This window comes from Nematolebias whitei, chromosome 17, assembly GCF_014905685.2.
Source record: "Nematolebias whitei isolate Nwh7 chromosome 17, NemWhi1, whole genome shotgun sequence".
In the NCBI taxonomy this organism is placed as follows: domain Eukaryota; kingdom Metazoa; phylum Chordata; class Actinopteri; order Cyprinodontiformes; family Rivulidae; genus Nematolebias; species Nematolebias whitei.
Window position 1 is genome coordinate 17,973,439 of NC_056514.1, and position 11,466 is coordinate 17,984,904.

An 11,466-nucleotide genomic window follows, 5' to 3' on the forward strand; every position below is an offset into this window, starting at 1 on the left:
GAGAGAGAGAGAGAGAGAGAGAGAGAGAGAGAGAGAGAGAGGTTCGGGTTTTATTTTGATAGTCCATTCCTGCTTTTCAGCAAGGAATTTGAATATTAGCTAAATATTTAAGTTTGAGTTAACATTTAACTTGCAAGTTAAATATTTAGCTAGCAAGCTAAACAAATATTTGTTTTGGAAATTAAATGCTTAGCTTGGAAAATAAATATTTAGGTCCAAGCTAAATTTTTAGTTAGTAAATTAAATATTTAGTTTAGGAATTAAATGTTTAGCTTAGAAATTAAATGTTCAATTTTGGAATTAAATATTTAACTTAGAAATTAATTGTTCTGTTTGGAAATTAAGTATTTAGCTTGGAAAAATAAACATTTAATTAGGAAATTAAATGTTTAGTTTTGAAAATAAATATTTAGCTTGGAAATTAAATATTTAATTTACACCTAAATATTTAGTTCACTACCTAAATATTTAGTTGACTAACTAAATATTTAGTTCACTAACTAAATATTTAGTTTGTGAAATAAACATTTAGCTTGGACATAAACATTTAGTTTGTAAACTAAATATTTAGTGTGGAACTAAATATTTAGCTAGCTAACTAAAAATTTAACTTGCAAGCTAACTAGTTTGTAAACTAAATATTTAATTAGGACCTATGACATTTATAAATGTATGAATAACAAGGTGAAAAAATGACTTTGAAAAAAAATGTTTTTTTCTTATAAAAGACAAAGTAAACCAAAAATACTGCTGTGAATTTTTGACTGTGTAAATTTACAAACAACACCCCATAGACATGTTCCTGTTTTTAGTATTGCACACTGCTTTATAATGTAGCTGTTCTTGTTTTGTTTTTTATATAATTTCTTCTATTTACTTTTTGATTTTATACGCTTTTATATGATTGTCTGTTGTGTGTACCTCATCTGAGTTCTCTGTTTAAAACAGGTCTCTCTTGTAAATGAGTCCCAGAGGCTCAATGAGACTAACCTGTTTAAATAAAGGTTGAACGGATTAATCCTGTTCAAGTAAACTCTGCCCACTGGCAAAATATCTCATGAACATTATAAACTTTTTCCCAATAAAATCTTCCATCATACACCTACAGCTGATTACGTTTTGGAGTCAATCTGATTTAAAATGGCCACCCCAGCTAATTGGAAGTAGCAAACACAAAAACAACTATAACTCAGTTTACCATATGTTAGGCTAAACTCTGAGGTGGTAGTTGCTGAAAATCATTCACATCTTATACTCTGAGTGTGAGCTTGTGTGTAACATTATTTTCTCAACATAAGATGATTTGACTTTAAAGCTCTATCATGAAAGGCGGCGGGTGATATGCATTCCTTCAAATAATGCTTGGTGTTTAATGAAAAATCCTAAAAGCAGGGGAAATATATTCTAAATGTAGTCACAAAACATCTAACTTTAGCCATTGTTGGTTCATCTTCCTAACAAAGGCTGTAAAGGTTTTCAAACCAAACACTGACATATCCCTAATAAGATGAATTAGATTTTACATTTTATCCAAAAAGGTAAATAAATGATGAATGTCACACAGAAGCTACAGCCATCAAACTCTTATTCCAAGCATGCAGGCAGAAAATAAACTCGGCGTGACCTACTGCTTCCCTTCCTGGCTTGCGCAGAGCGTGCTGATCGGAGCCCTGTGGTCTGTGACATGGAGCCTGAGCCGGCTGCAGGGGTGCGAAGGAAGAAGTCTGATAGGTGGTTGGTGTGGCGACGGATGGGATTTTGGCTGTGCTGTTTGACGGCTGCACCCTCAGCTGACCGGCAGGTAGACACAGTGGATACTGCTGACCTGAAAGAGACAAAAATAAAACAGTAAATCTAAGGAACAAAGAGAAAAATGGCTGTTGCTTACCAGCTAAAGCTGATCAATAAGCTCCATACGTGTCTTTCTCCAGCTCTGGTCCCCTTCACAATGCCTCCATCAGCTCTCCCTGTGTTTGACTGAAACAATAAAGTGTTGTTCCCCCCTCACCAAGACTCTAAGCTTCTTACAGCTTTGGTTCAAAGGTTCTCTGCAGTTATGTCTTTACAGAATCCTGGTGGCTGAGGAAGCAGTTTTCATATGTCACACATTCTGAGAATGAAACGTCCACGTATGTCCTATAGCGATGAGTTCTTTGGTGGCTATAAAAGACAATTCTGGAGCTACATGCTGCGCATATGAAAGTTGCTGTTGTGCTGGTAGTGCATCAGAGGGCTTGTTCTTCCTGTGTCTCTGTTCTCTTTTCCTCACTCTTCTGGCGGTCCTGCCCTCCTCCAGCCTGTTTGTACCTGTGAAGCAACACTGGAGTCACGGTCAGCAGCAACAGCCTCCAGCTCCTCAGGCTTGATGTTACACTTCAAGAGGTTTTCAGCTGGTCTTTACATCTTTTTTCTGCCCTCCGGCTAAGTGCTGGCCATGATGTAATTGGCCATGCAGCGCTTTTTGAGGCAGTCGATGCAGAGGCATCCGGATTGCATGTCCAAGCCAGCTGGGTGAGAATGGCCTTGATGCTTCTGCAATTAAAAGTATCTCAGCATGAGGCACACGGTCACGCCAGGTTATCCCCAGGATGCACTGTAGGCATCCTATATGAAAGCGCTCTAAGACCTGATGTGGTGGCTGTAGGTGACCCGGGTTTCACAGCTGTAAAGGAGGGTGCTCATACAGACCACCTGATAGACCAGTCTTGGTGGACAGATGGAGATTTTTGTTTTGGAAGACCCGGTGCCGGGCAGCACGGTGGCGCAACTGGTAGAGCTGCTGCCTCTCAGCAAGCAGGTCCTTGGTTCAAACCCCGGTCCAGGGGTCTCTCTGGGTGGAGTTTGCATGTTCTCTCCGTGCATGCGTGGGTTTTCTCCGGGTGCTCCGGTTTCCTCCCACAGACCAAAAACATGCATGTTAGGCTGATTGGTAACTCTAAATTGTCCCTAGGTGTGAGTGAGAGAATGAATGGTTGTTTGTGTCATTTGTCTCTATGTGTCCCTGTGATGGACTTGCGACCCGTCCAGGGTGTACCCCGCCCCTCGCACAGTGATTGCTGGACATGGGCACCAGCGACCCCCGTGACCCAAAATGGAATAAACGGGTAAAGATAATGGATGGATGGATGGAAGACCCGGTGCCGTTATTTCCCAAAAGCAGCGGAAGCATGCCTGATCTGGTGTTGAATTGTGTGGTTCATACTGTAGTCCTCTGATAGGAAACTGTCCAGGTATTAAAAGGACAAAACTATTACCAGTCGTTTGTTACTGGCTGTGAAGACGGGCCGTGCGTGAGGGACTCTGTTGGTAGATTACTGCAGCTCAAGAATCCACACACTGGCCAGTTTCGTGGCAGCTCAGAACCTCCTGATATTGAAAAGGTTTATGTGTAATCTGAAGTTTGTTACAATGCCACTCTGTCGTCATCAGATTCAGACGATAGAAAGATTATTCACAAGAGGGAACACTTGCTGTTTCAGTCTTGCCAGAAGTGGATGTTCTAGCAAATAAACCCCAAGTTCAGACCGTGCAATGCTCAGAAGAATTACCCCCCCAAAAAATATAAAAAGGTCCAAGAGCTACATCTCAGACTCTGCAGACTGCAACTTGTAAAAGGTCAAAGTTCATTACAGGACAGTCAGAAGGAGACCTACTGAGTACAGCTGATTTCAGTGGGTTTTCAGGAGAGCCTCTTCTCTCTAAAAAGGACATGGCAGCACAACGATCACATCATAAAACATGATGTTAGGCCATAATGACCAGCAGCAAGTTTAAAAAAAAAAAAAACAGACACAACACATCAGCACAAACGCCGCACACTAGCTGTTAAGCATGAGGGTGTAAGGCTGATGATTTGGGCCTGTTTTCCAGCTATGCCAAACAGGAAACAATCTATTCTACACAGGTTTGATTGAAAACATAATGAAAGAAGACAACAGACACATCAGATCTACAACGAAATGGTTGAAAAAGAAAGGAATCGCAGTGTTACATTGATCCGAGTTCCGACTGTAAATCGATCCAGATGTGGAGGTGGTGCAGAGGAGAGCTCGACTGTATGAGAGGCCCTCAAAGCTGAGCTGGGAAGTCACTAATGAAGCACTGAAGGTGTCTGGAGATGAGTGCCATAAACTAAATAAAAACAAGACACTAACAATAAATATTTCCATTTTCTTGTGGCTCTGCTTTTTTGCGTTTTTCAAACTTTGTTTTTATGTATTTTTTTTTTTAAGCAAGGCCAATTTTGCCTGGGGTTATAGATGCATTCTTGTGGATGTTTTTGTGTCATCATATAAAAAAACACAATGTCATCATAAATAAAAGGAAAAATTCTTCCAGCAACAAGTTATTTTCTGCTTAAAAAAAAAAACTACTATCATACTTTGTACATTAACATCTAAATTTTTGTCTTGAAATTCTAAAACAGCTGTTGTTATAAACTCCACAACCTTTACCTGTCTGTCATACATTCACCATAGTAAAAAATATACACAACTGTTGGTATTTTACAACAATTTCTGCATTTTTTCCCCCTCGTGTACAGAATTCCATAAAAACCCAAACAAACAAAGAAATAAATTGTCTACATTTACTTCTATCCCTTTATAATTTGTTCCTAGTTGTATGTGAGAGGGTTTAGTCCTGATTCTGTTGGAGTCCAGCTGAGTGTCGTGTTTCCAGCTCGTTCATACTCACTGGGAGCCCTCACTGGTCTTCCTTCGCAGCCTGACAAACCGTCTCTTTGTAGGAACCGAAGACAAACTGGGGAGTCTCTGTGACAGAGGCAGAAGCTCTTCAGAGGAATCTTTCATCTTGTTCATTTCCTTCCAGTAGTTTTGTTGCCCTCTACAGATGTTTGAATCTTGGACAGAGGCGTCTCAGGTTGTCCCATCGGTGAGCAGCTTGTGATGCCGGCTGCTCACGGCTGAGCTTCCTTCTGGAGGTGTTCCCTGCAGTACTCCCTGAGCAGAGCCACTCAGCTGCTTCATCGCTCTGGAAAAGGCGCTGCAGATGTTTCCAGCCCTCAGCCAGCTGTTGGAGCCGCTGCGGACGGGCGGCCCGTCAGTAACATAACATCAGCGCCTCTGAGGGGCTGAGACACATGAGTCACTCTCTAACAAAGGCTGTCTGTTTCAAACTGATAAAGAAGCTCCAGATGTGCTCCGACTGCACAGCTGCTCCCCAGCGTCAAGCGTGGAACTGACACTAATAATAATTAAAAAAAAAAAAACTACACATACTAAAGTATTTTTAAAAGCCTGTTACCACATTATGCAAATGCACATAAACAAAAAAATTTGGGCAAGAACTGAATGAAGCCTTCAGGAAAACATTCCTGCATCCAAGGCTCCATCTTCTGGCTGCAGGCTGAGTGAAAGTCTTATGAGCTGTATTAAAAATGTCATTAAACCTTTAAATAATAGTAATTATAATAAAATTAATAATAAAATAGGACAATTCTTGTTTTGGATGCTTGCTCTTGACGAGGACAGACACTTTCCCTCCTGCTCCTGCCTCCATCCTCTTTAGCTTGATAATGTCAATAGAAAAATCAAAGCAAATATTTTCTTGTTTTTAGTATTTCACCCGCTTTTACGACACCCTGATTTATTGTTTTGTACACTACATTTATTTAAACTGCATTTTTACTGTAGTTTATTGTTGTCATTCTCTACTGTTTTGTTGTCTGTACTTTATATGTTCTGTTTGGAACAGGTCCGGGCTAGCTTGTATAAATAAATGTTGAATGAAAAAAAAAAAAAGATTGTAAATTACGGATCTGGTCAGCTGGTCTCTCAACGCAATTGATAAAATTTTCTTGACGAGAAGACGGGGTGAAGGAGAGCCCTCATGCCCTGAAAGGACACTTGCAGCTGGTTATACTACGGATTACTGGGGACAGTAGAAGATGGTGTCTGTATTGTCCATTGAGGATGTTGAAGACACATACATAATAAGATTTATGAAAACAGGATTTCTGCGTTTTGGAGTCGGCGGTTACCTGGCTTATCGACACATGTGGAAAATGTCTTCAGCCGTTCTGGCCTTGGTAAAGCTGCCCGGCTTGAAGGGATGTACTGAGCGATAAGCTCTCAGACTCATACACTGTATGAGCTGAGCCACAATCTGGATGTGATTTCTGAAAATTGCAGGCCACTTGCAGCTCCTGGGACTCACTGGCGGGAAGGAATCGACCTTGGAGAAGGCTACAAGCTCGGTCCGGTGGTGTGACCACAACATTTGTCTGACTGGAATCGCCACTGAGACGTACCAGCAGAACTTCGAAAGGCAGGCATGAAATCAAGCAGAGGCTGCCTGACCTAAAATAATTGTGCTATCTGAATTTGGCTTCTCCACTCAGCCTTGAGTTGGCCAGCTATCTCAAACTCTCTTGGTTGTCTATGTGAACGAGAAGCTCTGCTCCTCCCCTCCCGAGGACACCTGTGGACCTGTGTTAGAGTTGAGCTGGCTGATAAACACTGTGCCATCTTTATCAGGACTATGGAACTTTCTGTCAGTGCCCACGAACAATTCACTGCCCTCGTCGGCCTCCTCATGCATAAATGTATTATGATGTCATTATGTTGCTGTTTATGTGCAAGGTCCTTTTTTTTTTTTTCAACTCTCACACTGTGCCCCGGCCAGGACATAGTAAGAAATACAAAAAATTTTTTTACCTCCCCTCGTGTTTTCTCTTTTCCTTACCTTTGTCTGTTTAAAACAAGTCTCACTCGTTAATGAGTCTCCGAGGCTCAATGTGATTAATCTGTATAAATAAAGGTTGAATGAATATTCTAAATTCTATGTGTCTTTCTAAATGTGAGGGAGGAGCAGCGGATTGAAAATTGCGACAGAAACAGGAGAAAAATGAACATGTGGCCAAAATAATGCTTCAGTGTTTTTGTACAGCTACTCTTGGCCTAAATAAATAATTTGAACTAATGTATTTTATTTATTGTTTGTTTGATAAGGACAGACAACATAGATCAAAACGATTTAATGCCTGTATCACAGTGTATATAGCCAAAGCTAACTCGCAACACCCGTCCCTAGAAGGACCTTTAACAGTTGTGTAGTGAACCAGATGACCTCAAATCTACCAGATGGACAGAGACTGTTATGTTCATTGATCTGAATAAGTCTGAACCATCTGATGACTTTCTTTCTTGAATTAATCAAGCAGAAAAGACAATCCTCTATAATCATTACTGTTTTACAAATGTTTTAATAATCAAATTGTGTTAGTTCACTCAATGCTTTACAGGTTGAAAAGAACTACTCATTTTTATTTTACATAAACAGTAAGTAATGATTTTTATTCCTCATTCAGAGAAGAAATCACCTGAATATGCATTTCTTGATTTTCTGTCTGAAATGAGCAAGCTGTCGTAAGTGTGTGAAAGTTGAGGCTTCGGTCAGCTAAATGTTTACTGAAGAAGAAATGTCATGTTTAAACTTTTTCAGAAGATTACCAAGAGTTGACTCCACGAAGTCTGCTGCTTCTGCAATAATCTCTCTGTACGTGAAAACAGATTTCATTCTCTGACCTCGACTGTTGATAAACACCTTACGTCAAAACCACTCCTCTTTCTGGTCCATCCACGAATCAGAAAGCTCTAAGTAAACCCGGAAGTAAACTCATTTAAAATGTGAAAACTTCCCGGTTCTGAGAGAGTTCTGGAGAATGTGAGAGTTCCAAGATCGAGAGTGCAGCCGGTTCTGAAAGCTTCAGAGCAATGAAGAGTCCAAGAGTTATGAAGAGTTTGGAGTTATGAAGAACCAGAGACGTTTGGGATTATAATTCTGTTTTGAGCTAACCACGCACGACTCTCCGAGGATTTTTAGCTGCTCTCAACGGAGGCGCTGAAACAGTCTGAAGGACTCTTACTGAGCTGATCTATCGTCAAACCAGGTAAAGACTTCTTCTTCGACCAAGTGTACCGTGGGCAAAGCTGAGATACCTGATGGGAGCGTGCAACTTCTGGTCAAACAGATTAAATTCCCTCACATAGTTCTCTGTAAGATAATCTCCTTTCATCTTAAACTCTTCTCTCTCATAAATCAGTACAGATATTTTTAGAAATATCTGAAGCAAAGTCCTCAAATCACCGCCGAGTGATTTGAAGTTCATTATTTGTGAAACTGTCTGTTATTATTTTCATATTTTGCCAAATTAATGTAAATGTTTGATGTTAAACTTTGATTCTGAAAATAAATGATTCCATTCATTTGATGGGTCAAAGATAAATAACGTCTCTCGTTACATTTTGTGTTAAATTCAATGCACGGCATTTACAGTCAGAAAAATGAAGAACTCGTGAAAAGTATGCATAAATATATATCCATATATTTGTCATACAACAAGTGACACGTATCTCACGTGACTCACTACAGTTGGTTAAATGAAAAGTTAAGATCAACTGTACAATAAATTGATGAAAAAGAAATATAAAACAATGCATTTAAAACTACTGAGTCTAAACAACTAGAATATTTTAAAATGAGTACAATTCTGGATCATCTTTAGCCAATTCTTCAGCCTTGAAGTGAATATTTTAACGTCAGTTATGGTCTTAAAATCAGATGGTAATGAGTTCCAAAACTTACAACTCCTAATAGAGCAGACTGTCTGTCTAAAAGTTCTCCTGCAAAATGGTATTTTACATGATTTGTGGAACTTCTCAGAATCAGAATCAGTTTATTATTGCCATGTCAATGAACGAGGTTCACAAACTAGTAATTTGCTACGACATAAGGTGTGAATAGTAACTATAAATAGTAAATAGTCACTTCTAGTGACTGTTGTTCTGTCTCTCAACAAATGTAAGTAATGGCTCAGAACTAATGAGTCAGTCTCTGCCAGACTTGACAGGTCGAACACATTAGATCTACCCATACTGTATACTGTCTCATAGAAAAAGGTAACTGGACAAGTGAAAGAGAACAGAGGTATTTGACCCAAAACACGCTGAACAGTTCCTGAAAGGGGCGTCCTCAAGATGTAGGAACAATCCAACAAAGATCTCCTGACGCATGCTCAATAATCCAGGTAGAAAAATCTAGCAAAGTTAAGACAGGTCCTCTGGATGGATAAAAAAAAATTGTTGTAACGTTTCATCTTTTATCCAAAAGACTTGTTCAGTCTGAGGAGCTGCAATGTACTCAGTCTTATAAATAGCACCTTCAGTGCTATTTAATGCATGGCCATTATCACTTATCATCCCATATGTTGTGTGCAGACTGCCCCTCTTGTACCTCCTAGTAGGTTAGTGCTGATAATAGGCTCACGTGGTTAGGTTCAGAGTGAAGGGTCTGGGGGTTAGGTTTAGGCTCAAGGGTAAGGGGGTTAAGTTTAGGGTCAGTGCTCTGGGTCAGGTGTAAGTTAGGTTTAGGAAAAGGGTTACACAAAGCTAACAAAAACAACACTTCCTGTTTTACCTGCGTGCAAAGCTGCATATTATCAGCGATAACGTAACTTTAAAACTGCTAGGAGGTAGGAGGGACAATAATCCAACAATTTTCCGTAAATCATCTGGACAGTTTCTTTTTTTGTGTGTGTGCTGAAACGTTTCACCTTCCATCCAGAAGGCTTCATCAGTCAAGGAAACACACAACACAAAACTGATTCTCCCCCAATAGCTTACTCCAAAGTGGAAAAAACCAGTTATGTTGGTGTTAAGATGGTCTCTGGGGCATGCCCTCTCCTCCTGTGCCCTCCCTCTCCCTCGTCGACAGTCATGTCAAACTGGTTCAAAACAACAAGTCCATGCTCAATAATCCAGGTATACAATCCAACAATTTTGGATTGTATTCTTCGCCCGTCTTCTAATGAAGCATTCTGGATGGAAGGTGAAACATTTCAGCACCAAAAAAAAAGAAACTGTCCATATGACCTGACTGAAAATTGTTGGATTGTATACCTGGATTATTGAGCATGGACTTTGTTGAGGGACAATAACGTCCATTTAATGGTCTGACAACATCCAAAGCCGCTGATAAAGGAGGAGCATCAGCCTAACGATCAATCGTTAGTGCTCTGATGGCTGCTTCCTATTCACAGAGGGCTGAGTGATACTAGCATGAACAGCATTAGGGGGACAGTTGAACACGGAGGCCTCCACCCTTGTTTAATCCAACAGTATCCAATCCAACAAAGACTGGGAACAGAACCTGAGAGGGGTATCATCCTTCAGCTGATTCAGCTTTTTGCTAAAATGTTTTGGAATCACAGAGTTGGTTCGAGGTATAGCTTTGTGCTGGTCAGTGTTCAGATCTGTGGTCCTGTCTAGGTGTTGTGCTGCGCAGAGCAACCTCCAGCTGATTCATCAGCAATCAACTGGCAACTCTTCTTAAGGCCGACTCTTCCCAGTTCTGTCGTCTCTGTAGTGATCGTCTCATGTTCCTGGCTGTAGCTGTCCTCCCTGGGAACCTCAGGTCTGCTTCTCCTGCAAATCTGTTGGAAGACTCCAGTATCTGGACTCAGCCTTCATCTCCTTGCTTGCCTGCACTCAAGCACAACACCTGCTCAACCTTCTCATCTAACACTGTACCTCTGAGCACAGAACCACAGCCTGACAGTGCCTGGACGACCAGAAACCTTCGCACATCTGGATGATTGGAAAGACATTCACTTACCACTTGCTCTCCTGCTCAGGTGCTCCTGGTCCCAGCTTCTCCTACAGTAAAACATTTGCATTTTTCCTCTGGTCTGGTCCTCACTCCTTCAGTGTTCTGCTTTTCTGGGTTGCTTGGGTCACCGGTGCACAAATCCAGCAGAAACTCTGTGAGAGGTGGGACACCCTGGACTGGTCTCCAGTCCATCACAAGGACACATAAAGACAAACATTCACACTCTCACCTAGGGACAATTTAGTTACCAATTAATTTAGCCAATTGTGCATGTTTTTGGTTTGTAGAAGTAAATTTAACTGAAGTACCAGAGAAAACCCATGCATGCACAGAGAGAACATATAACTCCACCCAGAGAGGTCCCGGTCAGGATTTGATCCTGCAACCTCCTCGCTGAGAGGCGACAGCTTTAGCAGCTGAGCCACTGTGATGCCCTTAACTGATGTGTGGAAGAAAAATGAAAACATTTCTCAGAAAATGGTGAAGGAGACGGATTATAGTAAAATGACAGATCTGTTAATGTAATGAAAACAGAGGAATGTTCAGGGTCTTTTCCATGAGCAGCAACCAGATGTGGCTCAGAGGTTTGATCAGTCCAGATTAAACTAACAAAACTAATCAGATGTTTACATCTACAGAAGGGAAATGCTGAACGTTTCTCTGTTCTGTTGAACTTACTCTTGTTTTAATGCCTGTTTTTGTTCTTCAGGTGACCACTAGATGGCGAGCTTTCCAAACAGAACTTCAGTGACTCCAGGAGGAGTGTGGACCAAGTCAAGACCAGGAGTCAATCCAGGTCAAAGTGTTGGAGCAGTTTTAGTTACCTCTATTGTTGGT

The 11,466-nt window shown here is 40.8% G+C and overlaps 1 protein-coding gene across 1 annotated transcript in view; it reads right to left on the reverse strand.

Annotated features, from left to right (window-relative positions):
* LOC119423347 (ras-associating and dilute domain-containing protein-like) overlaps positions 1-4,820 on the reverse strand; it is a 51,884-nt gene extending 47,064 nt beyond the window's left edge. Inside the window, exons 1-2 of the mRNA XM_037690725.1 lie at positions 4,696-4,820; positions 1,629-1,825 (exon numbers count right to left, since the gene is read on the reverse strand). Of these exons, the coding sequence (XP_037546653.1) occupies positions 1,629-1,825; positions 4,696-4,820 (322 nt within the window). The remainder of the gene's footprint in view (positions 1-1,628; positions 1,826-4,695) is intronic.
* Positions 4,821-11,466: the final 6,646 nt, after the last annotated feature.